Genomic DNA, 19,740 nt, shown 5'->3' on the forward strand with positions numbered 1-19,740 from the left:
ATGGTGGAGATATGTGACACAAGATGGAAAATAGTTTTTAGCTGTGCAGTGATTAACTCTTGTCCATGCAGGTACTTTTCTGGGGCGGTCTGGCGCTCAGTCCGAGGCTGACTGTGAAGCTTGTTATTCGGGCTCCTACTGCCCCTCATGGGCTCAGATCTCTGTAGACACCCTCTGTCCCCCTGGGTGGTTCTGTCCACAAGGATCAGTGTCAGGAAATCAGCCAGGTACAGTAAACATCATCAGGGGGCACCTCCAGTTTAAACCTGCTCCACACCTGCCGCCACTGCCTCGCAAACCCCTCGTATGGCGGTGGCAGCGAGTGGGGTATCACTTTGTCAGCATACTCACAGATCTCTACTTTAGATTGTTCTGTACAACTGCTTTATTTTTGTTCATTCTTTCTCTGTAGTTGTAATCTTTAAACATGAACTGTGAAGCTGTGCAAATATTTTTAAAGCATTCTAGACATTTACTTTAAACATGATTTGAAGCCTCAGACGAGCTTCCAAACATCTTTTTGTTGCACACACCCAAAGGTTATTCCACTTGTGTCCTTGTCCCCCTTTTTTGCCTTTTATCCATCAGACGTTATGCTAATTTGAGTATGAAATGACCCAGAACCTATAAAAAAGCACTTTGCCATTGGAGTTGAGTCACCTGCTGATGATTCGACTTTCTCCTCTCCAGCTTTCCCACCTGAGCACCATCACATATCGCCACCACCTTTATGTGCTTGGAAGAAGAAATATTGTCAGCGTGGGGACACCAGACGTCTGTTTGACCTTTTTTTGTTGTAAATCTGACAGGAAGCCAGTGTCCTCCTGGCCATGCGTGTCCGCACGGTAGTGCTGAACCCACAGTCTGTAGTGCCGGCTCTTTTCAGTCCTCTTCTGGACAGTCTGCCTGTGACACCTGTCCACCAGGTATAAAACTATTTCTCACATAAATCAAATTGAGGTTTTTAAGAAACTGAAATCTGAAGATTGTCATCTGGGTCACCTAGGTTTTTACTGTATAGAGGGTTCAATATTCCCTTCTCCATGTCCGACGGGGAGTGTTGGTCCATCAGCTGGCAGGACGTCCCTCAATGACTGCTCGCCCTGCCCTGCAGGCTCCTTCTGTAACAGCACTGGTCTGACGGAGCCGTCTGGACCTTGCAGCCCAGGTCTGGCGGTGCACTCTGGGAAATGACGTCACACAGCTCAGCCCTAAATACAGTGCATCCAGAAAGTATTCACAGTGCTTCACTTTTTCCACATTTTGTTATGTTACAGTCTTATTCCAAAATGGAGTAAATTAATTTTTCCCCCTCAAAATTCTACTGACAACACCCCATAATGACAACATGAATTTTTTTTTAATTTTTGCAAATTTATTACAAATAAAAAAAAAACCCTAACAAATCACATGTACGTAAGTATTCACACCTGTTAAATAAGTATTCATACTTTTTTGATGCACCTTTGTCAGCATTTACAGCCTCAGGGTTTCTTGAATATGATGCTACAACCTTGGTGCACCTATCTTTTGGCAATTTTGCACATTCCTCTTTGCAACACCTCTCAAGCTCCATCAGGTTGGATGGGGAGCGTCAGTGCACAGCCATTTTCAGATCTCTCCAGAGATGTTCAATCAGATTCAGGTCTGGGCTCTGGCTGGGCCACTCAAGGACATTCACAGAGTTGTCCTGAAGCCACTCCTTTGATATCTTGGCTTTGTGCTTAGGGTCATTGTCCTGCTGAAAGATGAACAGTCACCCCAGTCTGAGGTCAAGAGAGCTCTGGAGCAGGTTTTCATCCAGGATGTGTCTGTACATTACTGCATTCATCTTTCCATCAATCCTGACTAGTTTCCCAGTTCCTGCTGCTGAAAAACATCCCCACAGCATGATGCTACCTCCACGATGCTTCACTGTAGGGATGGTGCCTGTTTCCTCCAAACATGACACCTAGCATTACAGCCCAGTCTCATGTTTTTTTTGTCCTCCTGTCATGAAATGAATAAAATTTTTGTGACAGGGTTTTTTTAACTCAATATTACCAAACCTACTCCTACCCCAACCCTAACCTTAACCATAACCTAATCCTACTCCTACCCCCAACCCTAACCATAACCACCCTGATTCCCCTGCTTCACTTTTAATTTCCTGCAGCCATCACGGAATGAATTAGAATGAATTTGTGCTGCCGTGACGAAAATGAGGGGCTTTTTGTCACAATATCACAAACCAATAGATTAATGTATATTTCGTGCTGCTGAATCATGACTTGCCGTGAGACCAGGTTGGGCATTCATGCCAAAGAGTTCAATCTTTGTCTCATCAGACCAGATAATTTTATTTGTCATGGTCTGAGAGGCCTTCAGGTGTGTTTTGGCAAACTCCAGGTGGGCTTCCATTTGCATTTAACTAGGGAGTGGCTTCTGTCTGGCCACTCTACTATACAGGCCTGATTGGTGGATTGCTGCAGAGATGGTTGTCTTTCTGGAAGGTTCTCCTCTCTCCACAGAATAATGCTGGAGCTCTGACAGTGACCATCTGGTTCTTGGTCACCTCGCTGACTACGGCCCTTACTCTCCGTTCATTCATTTTAGACCGGCGACCAGCTCTTCGAAGAGTCCTGATGGATCTGTACGTCTTCCATTTACGGATGAATGAATGAACACAGATGAACAATAATAAAGACAATATCAAAAACTCGTAAAAACAACAACATAAAAGTGAACCCGTGTGACAGAAAGGGTGAAGGCAGAAGTGAAGCGGATGATGAAGGCCACTGTGCCCATTATGATCTTCAAAGGAGCAGAAATGTTTCTGTACCCTTCCTCAGATTTGTGCCTCGAGACAATCCTGGCCCTGAGGTCTACAGACAATTCCTTTGATTTTATGTTTGGTTTGTGCTCTGACATGCACTGTCATCTGTGGGACCTTACATGTTTACAGGAGTGTGCCTTTCCAATTAATGTCCAGTCAACTGCATTTAGCCCAGGTGGACTTCAATTAAGCTGTAGAAACATCTCAACCATGATCAGTGGTAGCAGGATGCTACCACTGCTTCACTGCCATGAAGTTTGAGCTTCATGGCAAAGGCTGTGGATATTTATGTACATTGTGATTTCGTAGTTTTTTATTTTTAATACATTTTCAAAGATCTCAAACACTTTTTTTTCACATTGTCATTATGGGGTATTGTGTGTAGAATTTTGAGGGAAAAAATGAATTTCATCCATTTTGGAATAAAGCTGTAACATAACAAAACGTGAATACTTTCTGGATGCACTGTACGACTTTTCTTCAGTGCTATTCAGAAGAATAGCATGCTTCACTTCCCTTGCATTCTAAATGTTACAGTGTTATCGCCATATAGCTGTCTAACTGCACTGTCTGCAATAGGACATTTTTGTACCCTGGGGTCCGTGGAGGCGGCTCCCGTCTCCCAGCGTTATGGTGATGTTTGCACCACGGGACACTTCTGTCCACAGGGTAGTGGGTCACCTCAATCCTGTCCTGCTGGCAGCTTCCTCCCAGAGCCTGGAGCTTCCTCTGCTTCTCACTGCAAATGCTGCCCTGCAGGGAAATACTGCCTGAGCCCCGGATCCTCTCAGCCCACAGGTGGGGATATAAGCCAGACTTCTCATTAGCCCACAAGAGTTATACTCATCATGTGTTGCTCAAATCATTTGGAGTTCCTGTTGTGTAAATTCTATGATACTCCTGAATGCTAAAACTTTACACCATATCGGACTGCCAGGACCGGAAAATAACATTACTAATGCATGTGCTTGAGTACAAGTCAGAGGTGCTTCTACTGTACTTGTGTATGTATAATTTATGGAACATTCTAGGGGTGTGCCCCTCTCCTTTATGAAACAATATGATATGTATCTAGATATGTGCGGATTGTAGCGCATCAAACCAATTCAGTAACAATACTTCCCTATTATGGAACAATTTGATTCTGTGTGTTATGATACGATCCAGTTCAACTCTTTGTTTAATGTAGATATTTCTTTTTGTTATTTTGGTTTGTTTTTGATAAACATTTACTTCATTAAAATTCCTGACATTTTAACAATATTTTTAAATTGTGCTGTTTAGGGGTCAAGTAATATGGATTTTTATGGGCCGATACCAAGTATCAATAAGTTTTGGAGGCCAAGACCGATATTTGAGGCTGATATTTGCCTGCAGCAAAAAGTATCAAAATTTAGTATGACACACTCTTAATACAAAACTTTCTTTAAAAAAAAATTGCAATTTACAAAACCTTTCAAGATGACCTTCACACAAAAAGTGCAAGGTGCTCTGAATAACATTATTATGAAGTTGAATAAATAAATAAATACAGCCAACACAGCTCCAGTCTGCACACTGCTAACTTCTTCTATGTCAGTCTGTGGGACAACAGCCTTCAGCACCGATGGGCTGAACTCATGACGTTTAACAAATGAAGTTGTACTGCGGGAGGGACTTTGTTACAGACCAGAAAGCAGCAATTCATATTTTCAAAGAGTGGTATGGTCTAACAGCCTCTCAGTGCCTGAAGTCAGGGGCCATTGGCTCAATATTATACACTCTTTGCACACACATCAGTGATCAGAAAAAAATTAAGGTAATTCAAAATTTGTATGTTTTGTAATCTACTGTAAAATGCACAATTTGTAGTGGTTTAACTTAAATATGATGCATATTTCTGTTACATGCTATGTTAATAATGTTGAAAAGGTTAACAACACATTAATATTTAATGGACATAGCATTTTCTCTCTTCTAACTCTATTATTTAATGAAGGATTTTGATGTCTTGTTTTTCCTTTGCTCAGGCTGACAGAGATACTATTTTCAGTTGTACTCTGCTCCGATCTGAGCTGCCGTTACACAGCGCTGTGGTTTCACAGAATGCTAAATTTGCTAACTGGCTATCTTTTTAAATAATGTAGGCATGAAGGTGGAACTTTGTGACCAGTGAGTCACAACATGCAGCGCTGCAAAAATAAACTGTCATCGGTTTATCGGCTGATACCAATATCCGCAAAAAAATAGTGAATAAAGGTGATTAAAAAGGTGATAATTGGTCAACCCCTAGTGCTATAGTAGAGAAGCTTGAATCTTCAACTGGACTGGGTTGCTTGATGCGAGGACGTTTTGCTTCAAATCGCAGAAGCATCCTCAGCTAAAATTCTTGCTCTGGTAGTCTGACTTCTGTCTTGACTCTTGTAGAGAAGAATAAAACAGAGGCCACAAAAGCTGGAGTTTTAAACCTAACCAGTCCCCTCCTACCGAGAGGCCGACTGCTATAGGCTGGTGACTAAACAATAGCTCTAATTAGCACCTATTGTACTCTAGTTAGCACCCTCCTAATGACAGGGCAGCTGTCCCTCCTAATGATGGGACGGAAGCCTCTCCTGATGGCTCCCTTGATGACTCTCCTGATGACGTGAATGACTCATTACCATGAACAAAAGACTGAAACTGCTTTGACCTGAGTACCCCATTGTAAACAGGGGACAAAACATGTCTCAGACCCCCTCCCTGGTTAAGGCTGGGTTTCAACTGTTTCACATACAATGCCTCCTTGACTCCTCTCTCAAACCATTTCTTCTCTATGGCTAAGATTTTAACTTCCTTGTCCTCAAACGTGTGGTTAGTGTCTTTAAGGTGGAGATGAACTGCAGACTGAGGTCCACTGGCGCCCTCTCTGCAGTGCTGGTATAGCCTTTTGTGTAAAGGTTGCTTAGTCTCACCTATATAGTGTGTTATAGTTTTCCTGACATCTGATAGAATACACTCTCTCTCTCTCTCTCTCTCTCTCTCTCTCTCTATATATATATATATATATATATATAAATGTAACTGACAGTGTTTGGCGGTCTACCATCAGGACAGTAGAATCCAGGGTCGCAGGGGAACTTGGTGAAGTCGCCTGTCATTTCTGGACAGTAGTAGCCTGCAGCGCAGCGAGAACACACTGATTGGCCCGTCAGGTTTGTGTAGCTTCCAGCTGGACAAGACAGCGGGCCAGCACTGCCCTCAGGGCAGTAATGAGCTGGTGGGCAAACACCTCCATTTGAACCTGCAAAGGCAAAACCAACAAAAAAGCTTCATGCAGTCAAATATTGAGATTATGGCTGCTAAGCACTTAAAGCTTTCAGTCCTGTAACAAACCATGATTAATTCCATAATTATTCAGAACTTGTGCATTCGGCTTCCGTGCACTTACCAGCATCTGTTTCTCTCATGTCTATCCATCAGATGTGGGTTCTAATATGTATAATCTGCTGTGCCTTCAGGTTTTTCAGGTGTGTATGACTTCTATCACAGACAAACTGGGGAGAGCTCGCATTTGCTGTTTGGTATATTTATGTATTTTAGGTCAAGGATGAATGCCGCCAAAATGGAAAGTTGATAGGACAATTTTTTTTTTTTTTTTGGAGAAATTACAGATATTACATAGCAACAGTGAACAATGGATGTTGATAATTACACTCTAAAAATGAACCTCTGTCTCAACTAGAAAAAGTGATGTAACTTTCAACTGTGTTAATCCCACAAGGCTTCTCTGGTAAAGTTGAAATAACTTCAAAAAAAATTTCTGCAAATTGTTACATCACTTTTTTTCGTTGAGACAGCAGTGGACATTCTGGACTCACACACCATTACAAATCATTATAGAAACTTTGCATAATTTATTACCTCCCTTTGGTCTAAAAGTGTAAAATATAGCCCCTTTTTTTTAAAATGTAACCCAAAGTTGAAAAAATTAACTACTAAATATTATAATAATACATATAGTTTAAAAATGGCACTTTTTTTAAATCAGAGTGGGGGCCATAACCTGCTTAATAACAGAACTGTCTGTGTCTCACTGGAAGGCGCCGCCCACCATAATTACACAAAACCACTGCAGACAGGCCATCGTCAACAACTGAATCCATCATCTTATGTCAGATTCACCATCCTGCAAGCTCTCCATCAACTTTATAAATATTACAGCTCCATACCAACATGCAGTCTTCTCAGTTTCTTAAAAAAAAAAAAAAAAGGACAAATAAACTATTACATCAGTGCTGACATTGAATAATAATCAATTTTCGGCTTGTGTTGTGCACTCAGCTTTGTCGTTCCAGCTGTTGGTTTGTTTCCTGCCCTGATTAATTATTTTTGCTGTCACTGCTGCTTTTTGGCTCAGTCAGCTCTCTCTCTCTGTTTCTGACTGCATTCCAAAATGTGACTTCAACTGAATTGAAATGGACTTTTATTTCTATGGGTAGTGATGGTCTAGTGGTTAAACGTTGGGCTTCAGACCAGAGGATCCTCGGTTCAAAACCCAGTGAGACTGAGAAATCACTAAGGGTCCTTAATCCCCTAGTTGCTCTTGGGGTGTAGTGCATTTCTGGGACAAATGCACTTTGTCCAGGGTACCCACGATGGTCCCTGGACAAAGTGCAGACGTCCCAGAGAACAAAGAGACTAGATAGACAGGAGACGGAGACAGGAAGAAGAGGAGTGTCTCTCCCTTATTTAGCAGGAGTAGGGGAAAAACTACAGAGGATCTTCAGACAGCACAAAATCCCAGTTTACTTTAAACCGGTTAACACCTTGAGACAGAAATGAGTTCACCCTAAGGACAGGATCCCTAGTTACAAACAGAGCAATGTAGTGTAGACTATATGTAGTAGTCATTCACGTCATCAGGAGAGTCATCAAGGGAGCCATCAGGAGAGGCTTCCGTCCCATCATTAGGAGGGACAGCTGCCCTGTCATTAGGAGGGTGCTTACTAGAGCACAATAGGTGCTAATTACAGCTATTGTTTAGTCACCAGCCTATAGCAGTCGGCCTCTCAGTAGGAGGGGACTGGTTAGGTTTAAAACTCCAGCTTTTGTGGCCTCTGTTTTATTCTTCTCTACAAGAGTCAAGACAGAAGTCAGACTACCAGAGCAACAATTTTAGCTGAGGAAGCTTCTGCGATTTGAAGCGAAACGTCCTCGCGTCAGGCAACCCAGTCCAGTCGAAGATTCAAGCTTCTCTACTATGGAAACCACCCGGACAACTGAGAGCCTACACAGAAACCCCTAGTGCTGTTTATAGTTTTACAGTGCATCGAGAAAGTATTCACAGCACCTCACGTTTTCTGCATTTTGTTATGTCTTATTCCAAAATGGAGTAAATTATTTTTTCCCTCAAAATTGTACTCACAACACTCCATAATGACAACATGAAAAAAGTTTTTTTTTTGTTGAGATTTTATTAAAAATAAACAACTAAGAAATTACACGTACATAAGTATTCACACCCTTTGCTCAATACTTTGTTGATGCACCTTTGGCATGTTGAAGCACCCTGGTATGCGGCATAGTACAGCAAGTTCGTAGAAAAATTTTAGAAGTACACAATATTTTCAATGCATGCCAGCGTGTGGCCCATACATCCAGCATACACGGGCCAAATTTGTAGGTAGGTTATGTGACTGAATGTGTTCAAATAATTATATTCCTCACTGTAGCTACTGGGAAACAAACCTAGGTACCTCCCCAGACACTGCCAACTGGCCTCTTATGTGCCCACAAAACGATCTTGGCTTGTGGTTTTTCACAGCTGTCAACAGTACTTTCCCTGCCATCGCTAGAATGTTCCTCAAAGTCAGTCCAAAGACATAGTTTTAGAATCTTCAAATACACCTCGCAGTGCAGTACAACACAGTAGTACCATGTCATCTCATCCACCAACTTCGGCAGCCTTGCACTACCCTTGTGTTACAAGGGTGCAGGCATATTTGCTCGATAGATACAGTAGATAAACAGGTGGACTGGACACATAACTTTATTAAACCCCAGAGGTAAACTGGAATTTCACTGCAGTACGCATAAGAATACTACAAAAATACAATTTTCAACATGTGTAGTATCAAGTTAGAGGAGGTTTTCCACCAACCCAAATGTCCAGATCCCTCTTCAGAGTTGTGTGTTGACATGCAAGACCACACTCAGTGTTGGCACACATTGCCTGTCTTGATGCGGCATAATTATTGAATACAGTTGTGGCAAAAAGTAGCTCCTATATTGGCCTTGAGGCACATTGGCGCCCATGCATATCAGCAGATTCTATTAAAGGAAGTGGATGAGAGTCTCCAACTCCCCCTGTACAGGATGCCAGTGTGATTCAGGTTACTTCACCTGCCAAACTTGATACACAATGAGACAATTCAGATGAAGTGTATTGTCCAAGGACACAGAAAGGCCATGTGACTGGAAATCAAACCCACTTTGAAATATTATTATCCCAACTCCTTATTGCACCTGCTCTGGAATAGTAAAACTCTGAAGAAAGAAAAAACACTTACTATTAAGTGAAACTTAAAGTGTTGATAACAGATTTCATATCTTGAGCTGTATCTTTATTCCATGCTTGCAACCACTTTATAAACCAATTTCATCCTTTGTTAGGTTTATGTTCTGCAGGTTTCTTCTGTTCCAACGGTGCTGATAACCCAATGCCTCGAGCCAACTCGTCTTTATTCAGCTGTCTCTATGAAATACTGGACGTTTATACCACAATGACACGCACCACCTTCTGGATGCCCAATATATCCTGCTTCACTAACTCCAGTAATTCAGGTGACATTGTTTTTTTTTCCCCATTTCTAATGACATCATAAATGGTTCTCATGAATCGGCAGGACATCAAGTCCAGTCGACCAGCACGTTTTCAGTTTGACCTCCCATTAAATAGTGTATGATACATTTTTGCTGCATCATAAAAACATTTTATTGTCTTGGTAAATAAGTATGTTAAGTTAAAAAACAAACAAACAAAGGCACCTCATTGGCTTCCTGTCTGCTGAGAAAAATTTGAACTTAGACATCTTTTATGGTGTGTCTGCCATGTTTTATTACAGGGCGAGATGCTGGCTGGATTGAAGCGATCGAAGTGGAAACGGCGCCACAGGCAGAGTCAGACCATACCATAACTCACTCACCGCCATGTTTGAAGAGTCCACGTTATGCATGTACAGCCTACAAAGGAGACGTATGCCCTCGAGGTGGGTAAACCCTGCCATTGTACTTGCCATTTGAAATGCTTTAGCCATCCCCCAAGGCACACATGCACACATGTCTGCAGCAGCCCCACTTTCTCATGACATTTTACACCTAATTTATCCACTATGTGAGACATATTTCACCATCAGCATGACATAAACTCATTTCTAGTGGGGCATTCATTCCTAAAAATGTTGACTCTGGATAATGAGAATAAGTAAGATGATAGTACAGCATTGCATTGGCCAATGCCAAAAGCCAAAGCAACAGCCTTTATGAATTTAATTTGCAGAAAGTCATCTCTTCATCATAAAAGCGATGGTGGGGGAGCTTCAGGGCTACTCCACAATACTCTGTAAGCAGTCTTTGGTATTGCAGAATATCATTTCAGAACAGCTGGGCAAAGCTGTAACCACTGTAATTTTGTGACTGTTAATATCACAAAGAAAAAATGGGGTTGGAGGTCAAATTTCACTGATATGTGAAGGATACTGGTTTTAAAGTTCTGGAAACACCAAAGAGAATACACAATCTGCCTACTGATTTAAAAAAAAATACATTTGCAGTAATGCACTTTATTATATGGCTGCAATGCTGTGCGCACTCTGATTGGCTGATTTCTGGTCTGAAATTTTCCCATATCCGAACGGTTACCATGACAATTGCTCCAAAACATGTATCCCATTTGTTACAAACCAGAAAGCTAAAAACATAATTAGAAAAACCAAGTCGGACATGAACATACTCCATAAATACCTAAACAGCTTTGGAAAAAACACACAGATTGAAAGCATACTGGCTAACAATCGGATAATCTATTAGCAAGTTCTTCATGGAAGTGAAGTGAACAGGTCTGACTACGAGCTTAAAACCATCAGCAGCTTTCATATTCGAATAAACAAATGATTAACCTTGCTTACTCGTACTCAGTCTGTACGGGAATATCAGACCTCTGTGTTTTTTGCACGGACCTCGCTTAGGGCCCCTTCACACATACTGCGAATATGTGCAACTCAGGGTGACTCACGGCAGTAGAGCTCGTATGAGTGCACCATGAAACAACGCGCCAACGGGCAGGCCTGCACGATGCCCGTGCGATGGTTCGTGCACGCGGGAACACAGTGCCAGCAGCAGTGCTGCGTGTAAGCACATCGCGCAGCTGCTGTGAAAGTTAAAAAATACATATCACCTATGGGGTTCGAACCCATGCCTTCCAAAAGCTCTGACTGCCAGTCAGAAACTTTACCACTGAGCTACCATCGCTGCCCTGTGAAAGGTGCAGGAAATTGCCTGATATCAGGAAGGACATGGACATATTTAAAAAAACTACACACCACATAAAAACATCACATTATATTGAATCCCTCTTATCAAGCGGGCAATAAAAATATGATCTGTCTGTTCCTCTGTAGATGACCCATTATCACAGAAATACAGTCATGAAATAACATGAATGAGAAGCAGTTCGCTCATCTCATCATGTCCACATCTGCTGGTGCGTGTCCAGCCGGACAGTGCACCGCAGGACTAACACTGCATCATGTGGAACAGAGCTCACGTGGGTGACGTGACAGTCAGATTGCCCGCTGCGTGTTATGGTCTGACAGTCCATTTCAACCTGGGGGTAGCCTGTCAATGGGCTGCAACATGCATGTGCTTGCTCGCTGCAGCCCATCGCCACAGCGATATATGTTTTTATTTTTGTCCATGTGATGACAACAAGCAGACACACGTGCGTCACAGTGGGCAGTTGTTAGTCGATGTCTGTCCAAACACAGTATGTGTTGTCCAGCTGGGATATCCAGAACGACAGATCTCCACAGCCACTTCTGTCACCGGCCACACCTCCTGTCAGTTCAGCGCACAGACCAAAGCCACACTCGTGGGGCACTTAGACAAATTTCACTGCCAGCACGACAGTGGTTGTCTGCTGACTGTTGTTGTGTTAATAGTGCAAATGGCCACACATTTTCTAAGTGCCATGCAAGTGGTGTAAGATGTTCAATCAATCAATCAACATTTATTTATAGTGCGCTTTACAGCAGCAACTGGTGTCCAAAGCACTTAACATTAAAAACACAAATTCACATGTTTGTGCATGTCACCTGAAATTTGGCCACCACCTGCCGTGACAGGGTTCGATGGGTTTGCACAGTGCACACTCTGTCTTTCAGCCACTGGTGTGCACAGATAGTTGTAGCAATAGATGTATGAAGTGTTACAAGCAGCTACTATTCTACACGTTTTGCATACGATTCCTGCTTCATGCGCACTTTATGCTCAAATCAACCAAATTCACACGTTGTGTCAAGTGGCCCTTACACTCAGTCCATACTTACACCCCAGTCCATTTTCCCGTACAGACCTCGCACGAATAAGCCTTGAATATCCCATCTGTCCATCTATTCCAGAAACTATTTATGTCCTGTGACATTCTATACTGAATGTTACATGACCCATACATTTTCTGAAGAGCTGGTTTGAAGCTGAAATGAGGCGGCTCCAAATATCACCATCGTGGCAGTGCCTGACTCCGCATAACTCTCCACCAACCTAAAAATGGGAAAAGAAGTGGAGTGTGGGTTGGCATGACCTGGGCAGCCCCCGTCCTGGAGTTACAAAACAAGCTAAAGTTAACAGGCTAACTTTGGTTAAGGTGTATTGTAAGGGCATATTTTTTGCTGACTGGATAGAGATTTTCATACCAGTTCAGTTAGGTGAGGCTATTAAAAATGATGATCAGCATATGGGTTGGAGAGGATTTTACACCAAGCGCCCTCTGGTGGCCATTTGTGGCTGATGAAAACATCGCTGAGCTCAAATACATGTAATCTGATCACTTTTCAAAGGGCTCAGACTCGTCAATAAAGTCAATTTAATGTACAATAGTTCGTTTCAGGTCAGCTTGGTGTATAAATCTTATTGTTCCAGGCAATGATAGCTGTCAGCTGGCTGTTAAAAGCACATTAGAGACAAAACAAAACCAGCTGATTTCAATATACAATCAATGCAGCCCGAACTTGTTTTCATCAGACGGCCAGTCGTGGAAGTATGGATTCTCTCCTTTGGATCCGCCACTTCGCCAGACGTGACGTGTACTCGTGCCAACCCTTTGCCTAAGTAACTGTGGATTAGCTGTGAAGATAAACCCAACAAGCATTCAATGCCTGCTCATTTGTACTAATGGTGCTAATATCCAAATCAAATGATACTGAATTTGAGCTCAAAGGAAATACCGGAGCACAGACTTCTTCAATAGTCTGTTCATACAACAGAGTAAGTAATATTATCACAAATACAGTATTTATAATAAACTACTCAGAAAGGACAAACACAGCTGAGTCCACAGCAGCTTTGCTAGCTTCGCCCTGGAAAACGGAACACTAGCTGTCACTCAGAATTAAAACACCCCAATTATGCATAACTTTATGGATTAAACCATCTTAAAGGATGAATTATTTTAAAAATCACCTCCACATAGTTATCATAAACAGGCAAACTAGTTATCAAAACCAAAATGTTGGACTATTTAACATATGCAGGGAGTGACTCCCTTTTGGAATCTGCCTCAAGTGGACATTCATAAAATTGCAAGGTTTGGCACTTCTACATGCACAAACTGAAATGTTAAAATCTCAAAGTCACATATTTTAGAGTCTGTGTTTGTCCATGCACAGTATTAAAGTTCTTCTCAGAGTTGATCATATGTGTTGATTCAACTAAAGACATGACTCCCTGGAGTTTGTTTTTTTTACATTTCAACCCTGTTCACTATCCATATTGGATCAGCTGTGGTGACTGTGAATGGGAGAGGGTAGGAGAAACTGAAAGAACTTACTCGTCTGTTTACAACTTAACTGAGACTGATTGGGTTGGCTTGAATGATTTTTTTAAAGCACCTTTTCCTCACAGACACTCTATACTGTAGCCTCATTCATTGCTGTGTCCTCCCTGTTTATGTGTGTTCCTGCACATATTCTGTAGACGGGTGATTAATTCAAGGATAAAAAAAAAGTTGGGTCAACATTTCAAACTTCTGTTACAAGCAATTTATGTCAAGGTAGCTATGGGATGGACTAAATGCCATCCTGAGGGCATTTACAAAAAGCAAGCCAGTGCAGCTACACACAGCAACCTTGAAAACAAAACAACAGTGCCTGAGCCAACCTTTAAGGTTACAAATACCACACCCATCTTTGGATGGAGCTGCACCTTAAACAGGGAGAAAAAAACAGAATCAGGCATCAGAAAGACAAGAAATACAGTATAATTTGTTAGCATTAAACAACAAGAAAAACAGGAAATACTAAGGTGATCGCCGGCCACTTGCCCTAAGCTTCACTAAAAGACCCAGACTTTAGATAAAGTTGAGGCTGCGGCCCGCTCTGTTTCCTAATAAAATGAAATTAAAAATGAAAAGCATAGTAATATATTATGCCAGTATACTAGCCACATGAAGGGGAAAATAAGTGCATCTTAAGTCTGGGCTTGAAAGACTCTAAAGAGTCTGACTGTTTTATTGATGCAGGGAGATCATTCCACAGAACAGGGGCATGATAAGAGAAAGCTCTGTAACCCGCAGACTTTTTATTTGCCCTAGGGACACAAAGTAGTCCTGCACCCTGAGAACGCAAAGCCCGGGCCGGTATGTAAGGTTTAATTAGGTCAGCTAAGTAGGGAGGTGCCAGTCTGTGAACAATTTTATAGGCTAGTAGCAGAACCTTAAAATGTGATGTCACTGGGACATATGGTATTTAGAGAGATTTTCTCTCGTTGGTTGCACCTGTTTTATACAAAATCCTCCTTCAACGTTGCAGCAAAAGAGCATTACGTAGCTGATGTTGTGAACATGGCTCCCTGACCGTTTTTGTCTTCACATCAAAGCTGCTGGCAGCTGCTTTTTAACGTGATCAGGGATTTTCTAAGGCATGCAATAATCACATAAATCAGCTATCTGTCTATATTAAGAATTTACCCTTTGTTAGAACTCAAGATAAATTAGTTCTTTCATGACCGTCAGTGTTCTTATACATTATGGTGACACAAGATAAATTGGTCAGAATGTGAAGCTCTTCCCCTAAGTCATTGTGTTTCAAAAATCCAGTTGGAGATTTTCATAGAAAATGGTGTCATGGTTTCTGAACACTGTCTCACAATATCTGAATGTGAATCTAAAAATCTTATTGCCTTATTGCCTTATTGCCAGGAGAGTGTGTTTTCACTCATTTAGGTAACACAATTATTACTAAGAATGCTATGGACAAATTTTCATGAAAAACAAAGAAAGGATAGGGTATGAGCCAAGAAAGAACCCTATAAATTTGCATATTCAGATCTAGGGGAAGATCCAGGAATTTTATTACTTTTCTTCTCGAGTCAATGTTTTGAGATTGGGTATTGTTGTTTTTTGTGAAATAATGCTGTGATATTAATACAAACATGCAAAAATTGCATATATATATATATATATATATATATATATATATATATATATATATATATATATATATATATATATATATATATATATATATATATATACAGTAGTGTTCAATAGTAGTGCTATGTGACTAAAAAGATTAATCCAGGTTTTGAGTATATTTCTTGTTGTTACATGGGAAACAAGGTACCATTAGATTCAGTAGATTCTCACAAATCCAACAATACCAAGCATTCATGATATGCACACTCTTAAAGCTATGAAATTGGGCTATTAGTAAAAAAAAAGTAGAAAAGGGGGTGTTCACAAAAATAGTAGCATCTGCTGTTGACGCTACAAACTCAAAACTATTATGTTCAAACTGCTTTTTTTAGCAATCCTGTGAATCACTAAACTAGTAGTTAGTTGTATAACCACAGTTTTTTATGATTTCTTCACATCTGCGAGGCATTAATTTTGTTGGTTTGGAACCAAGATTTTGCTTGTTTACTAGTGTGCTTGGGGTCATTGTCTTGTTGAAACACCCATTTCAAGGGCATGTCCTCTTCAGCATAAGGCAACATGACCTCTTCAAGTATTTTGACATATCTAAACTGATCCATGATACCTGGTATGCGATATATAGGCCCAACACCATTTCATTTCATTTTCATTTCATTTATTAATTCATTTCGAGCAGTGTAACAAAATACATGAACCTAGTACATCACCACTTTAATCATATCTTAGATCTTGTTCTGACTTATGGTATGGAAATAGAAGACTTAACAGTATTCCCTGAAAACTCCCTTCTGTCTGATCATTTCTTAATAACATTTACATTTACTCTGATGGACTACCCAGCAGTGGGGAATAAGTTTCATTACACTAGAAGTCTTTCAGAAAGCGCTGTAACTAGGTTTAAGGATATGATTCCTTCTTTATGTTCTCTAATGCCATATACCAACACAGTGCAGAGTAGCTACCTAAACTCTGTAAGGGAGATAGAGTATCTCGTCAATAGTTTTACATCCTCATTGAAGACAACTTTGGATGCTGTAGCTCCTCTGAAAAAGAGAGCTTTAAATCAGAAGTGCCTCACTCCGTGGTATAACTCACAAACTCGCAGCTTAAAGCAGATAACCCGTAAGTTGGAGAGGAAATGGCGTCTCACTAATTTAGAAGATCTTCACTTAGCCTGGAAAAAGAGTCTGTTGCTCTATAAAAAAGCCCTCCGTAAAGCTAGGACATCTTTCTACTCATCACTAATTGAAGAAAATAAGAACAACCCCAGGTTTCTTTTCAGCACTGTAGCCAGGCTGACAAAGAGTCAGAGCTCTATTGAGCTGAGTATGCCATTAACTTTAACTAGTAATGACTTCATGACTTTCTTTGCTAACAAAATTTTAACTATTAGAGAAAAAATTACTCATAACCATCCCAAAGATGTATCGTTATCTTTGGCTGCTTTCAGTGATGCCGGTATTTGGTTAGACTCTTTCTCTCCGATTGTTCTGTCTGAGTTATTTTCATTAGTTACTTCATCCAAACCATCAACATGTTTATTAGACCCCATTCCTACCAGGCTGCTCAAGGAAGCCCTACCATTATTTAATGCTTCGATCTTAAATATGATCAATCTATCTTTGTTAGTTGGCTATGTACCACAGGCTTTTAAGGTGGCAGTAATTAAACCATTACTTAAAAAGCCATCACTTGACCCAGCTATCTTAGCTAATTATAGGCCAATCTCCAACCTTCCTTTTCTCTCAAAAATTCTTGAAAGGGTAGTTGTAAAACAGCTAACTGATCATCTGCAGAGGAATGGTCTATTTGAAGAGTTTCAGTCAGGTTTTAGAATTCATCATAGTACAGAAACAGCATTAGTGAAGGTTACAAATGATCTTCTTATGGCCTCGGACAGTGGACTCATCTCTGTGCTTGTTCTGTTGGACCTCAGTGCTGCTTTTGATACTGTTGACCATAAAATTTTATTACAGAGATTAGAGCATGCCATAGGTATTAAAGGCACTGCGCTGCGGTGGTTTGAATCATATTTGTCTAATAGATTACAATTTGTTCATGTAAATGGGGAATCTTCTTCACAGACTAAAGTTAATTATGGAGTTCCACAAGGTTCTGTGCTAGGACCAATTTTATTCACTTTATACATGCTTCCCTTAGGCAGTATTATTAGACGGTATTGCTTCAATTTTCATTGTTACGCAGATGATACCCAGCTTTATCTATCCATGAAGCCAGAGGACACACACCAATTAGCTAAACTGCAGGATTGTCTTACAGACATAAAGACATGGATGACCTCTAATTTCCTGCTTTTAAACTCAGATAAAACTGAAGTTATTGTACTTGGCCCCACAAATCTTAGAAACATGGTGTCTAACCAGATCCTTACTCTGGATGGCATTACCCTGACCTCTAGTAATACTGTGAGAAATCTTGGAGTCATTTTTGATCAGGATATGTCTTTCAAAGCGCATATTAAACAAATATGTAGGACTGCTTTTTTGCATTTACGCAATATCTCTAAAATCAGAAAGGTCTTGTCTCAGAGTGATGCTGAAAAACTAATTCATGCATTTATTTCCTCTAGGCTGGACTATTGTAATTCATTATTATCAGGTTGTCCTAAAAGTTCCCTAAAAAGCCTTCAGTTAATTCAAAATGCTGCAGCTAGAGTACTGACGGGGACTAGAAGGAGAGAGCATATCTCACCCATATTGGCCTCTCTTCATTGGCTTCCTGTTAATTCTAGAATAGAATTTAAAATTCTTCTTCTTACTTATAAGGTTTTGAATAATCAGGTCCCATCTTATCTTAGGGACCTCGTAGTACCATATCACCCCAATAGAGTGCTTCGCTCTCAGACTGCAGGCTTACTTGTAGTTCCTAGGGTTTGTAAGAGTAGAATGGGAGGCAGAGCCTTCAGCTTTCAGGCTCCTCTCCTGTGGAACCAGCTCCCAATTCAGATCAGGGAGACAGACACCCTCTCTACTTTTAAGATTAGGCTTAAAACTTTCCTTTTTGCTAAAGCTTATAGTTAGGGCTGGATCAGGTGACCCTGAACCATCCCTTAGTTATGCTGCTATAGACGTAAACTGCTGGGGGGTTCCCATGATGCACTGTTTCTTTCTCTTTTTGCTCTGTATGCACCACTGTGCATTTAATCATTAGTGATCGATCTCTGCTCCCCTCCACAGCATGTCTTTTTCCTGGTTCTCTCCCTCAGCCCCAACCAGTCCCAGCAGAAGACTGCCCCTCCCTGAGCCTGGTTCTGCTGGAGGTTTCTTCCTGTTAAAAGGGAGTTTTTCCTTCCCACTGTAGCCAAGTGCTTGCTAACAGGGGGTCGTTTTGACCGTTGGGGTTTTACATAATTATTGTATGGCCTTGCCTTACAATATAAAGCGCCTTGGGGCAACTGTTTGTTGTGATTTGGCGCTATATAAAAAAATTGCTTGATTGAATTGCTTGATAGTACATATTAAACAATCAGATACATTTAATTTTTGCTCGAAAAGGAGTGGGAAGAAGAAAACGTATTGAATCCCACTCCTATCTTACATTAATACTTAAACTATATTTGACTTCCAATTTCCATATCAGTTGAGAAAAACAAAAAACACACAAACAAAACAAAATAAATAACACACCAAAATAAGAAACAAGTCATTCACATCGAAAATATTGATAACTATATGAAGAGTAGATTAGTAAATACAATAAATGTTCATATAAGAAATGACAAGCTACATACCAACAATGGTAAGAACAATGTTACCAACAATGGTAATACGATAGAAAGAACTCACATAGCAACGATGGTAAGGAAACTTCAGGTATCAAACACAACACTGATACAGACAAGTGCACAACAAGACATTTACACTCTACTATGACTGTATTCTGACCAAACTGCATTTTTATACAAGGACTTAAATTTGTGAATATTTGGGCAAAGCTTTCGCTGTAGATCCAGAGCATTCCACATTTTGACCCCACATACTGTCACAAAAACTTTTACAAGTGGTTTGTACCTTAGGTAAAATAAAATTTGCATTACCTCTGAGATTATGAATCTTCTCTTTGTGAGAAAATAATTTTTGCACATTTTTTGGAAGTTGATTATTGAATGCTTTAAATAACATAATTACAGTACAGTATTTTACAAGGTCATGAAATTTTAATAATTTGGACTGGATAAAAAGATTATGTGTGTGCTCAAAGAAGCCAGCCTTATTAATAATCCGCATGACTCTTTTTT

General features: G+C 40.5%; 1 protein-coding gene and 1 long non-coding RNA gene across 2 annotated transcripts; one reads left to right on the forward strand and one right to left on the reverse strand.

Moving 5' to 3' along the window:
- On the forward strand, positions 1 to 3,642 carry LOC117508890 (signal peptide, CUB and EGF-like domain-containing protein 3). Its single transcript, XM_034168733.1, has 5 exons — positions 1 to 13; positions 72 to 227; positions 810 to 926; positions 1,007 to 1,168; positions 3,395 to 3,642. The coding sequence occupies exons 1-5, from the start codon at positions 1 to 3 to the stop codon at positions 3,640 to 3,642; spliced, it is 696 nt and encodes a 231-aa protein (XP_034024624.1).
- A 2,142-nt stretch (positions 3,643 to 5,784) lies between these two features.
- LOC117509574 lies at positions 5,785 to 19,493 on the reverse strand. Its single transcript, XR_004560440.1, has 3 exons — positions 19,364 to 19,493; positions 13,954 to 13,961; positions 5,785 to 5,796 (listed from the first exon to the last, which is right to left on the reverse strand). It is a non-coding gene; the product is annotated as an uncharacterized LOC117509574 (long non-coding RNA).
- Positions 19,494 to 19,740: the final 247 nt, after the last annotated feature.

Source organism: Thalassophryne amazonica, chromosome 4 (assembly GCF_902500255.1).
Source record: "Thalassophryne amazonica chromosome 4, fThaAma1.1, whole genome shotgun sequence".
In the NCBI taxonomy this organism is placed as follows: domain Eukaryota; kingdom Metazoa; phylum Chordata; class Actinopteri; order Batrachoidiformes; family Batrachoididae; genus Thalassophryne; species Thalassophryne amazonica.

Coding starts and splice junctions, on each gene's coding strand:
- LOC117508890 (XM_034168733.1), top strand. Junction 228..809: donor AGTGTCAGGAAATCAGCCAG/GTACAGTAAACA, acceptor TAAATCTGACAG/GAAGCCAGTGTCCTCCTGGC. Junction 1,169..3,394: donor GTCTGGACCTTGCAGCCCAG/GTCTGGCGGTGC, acceptor TGTCTGCAATAG/GACATTTTTGTACCCTGGGG.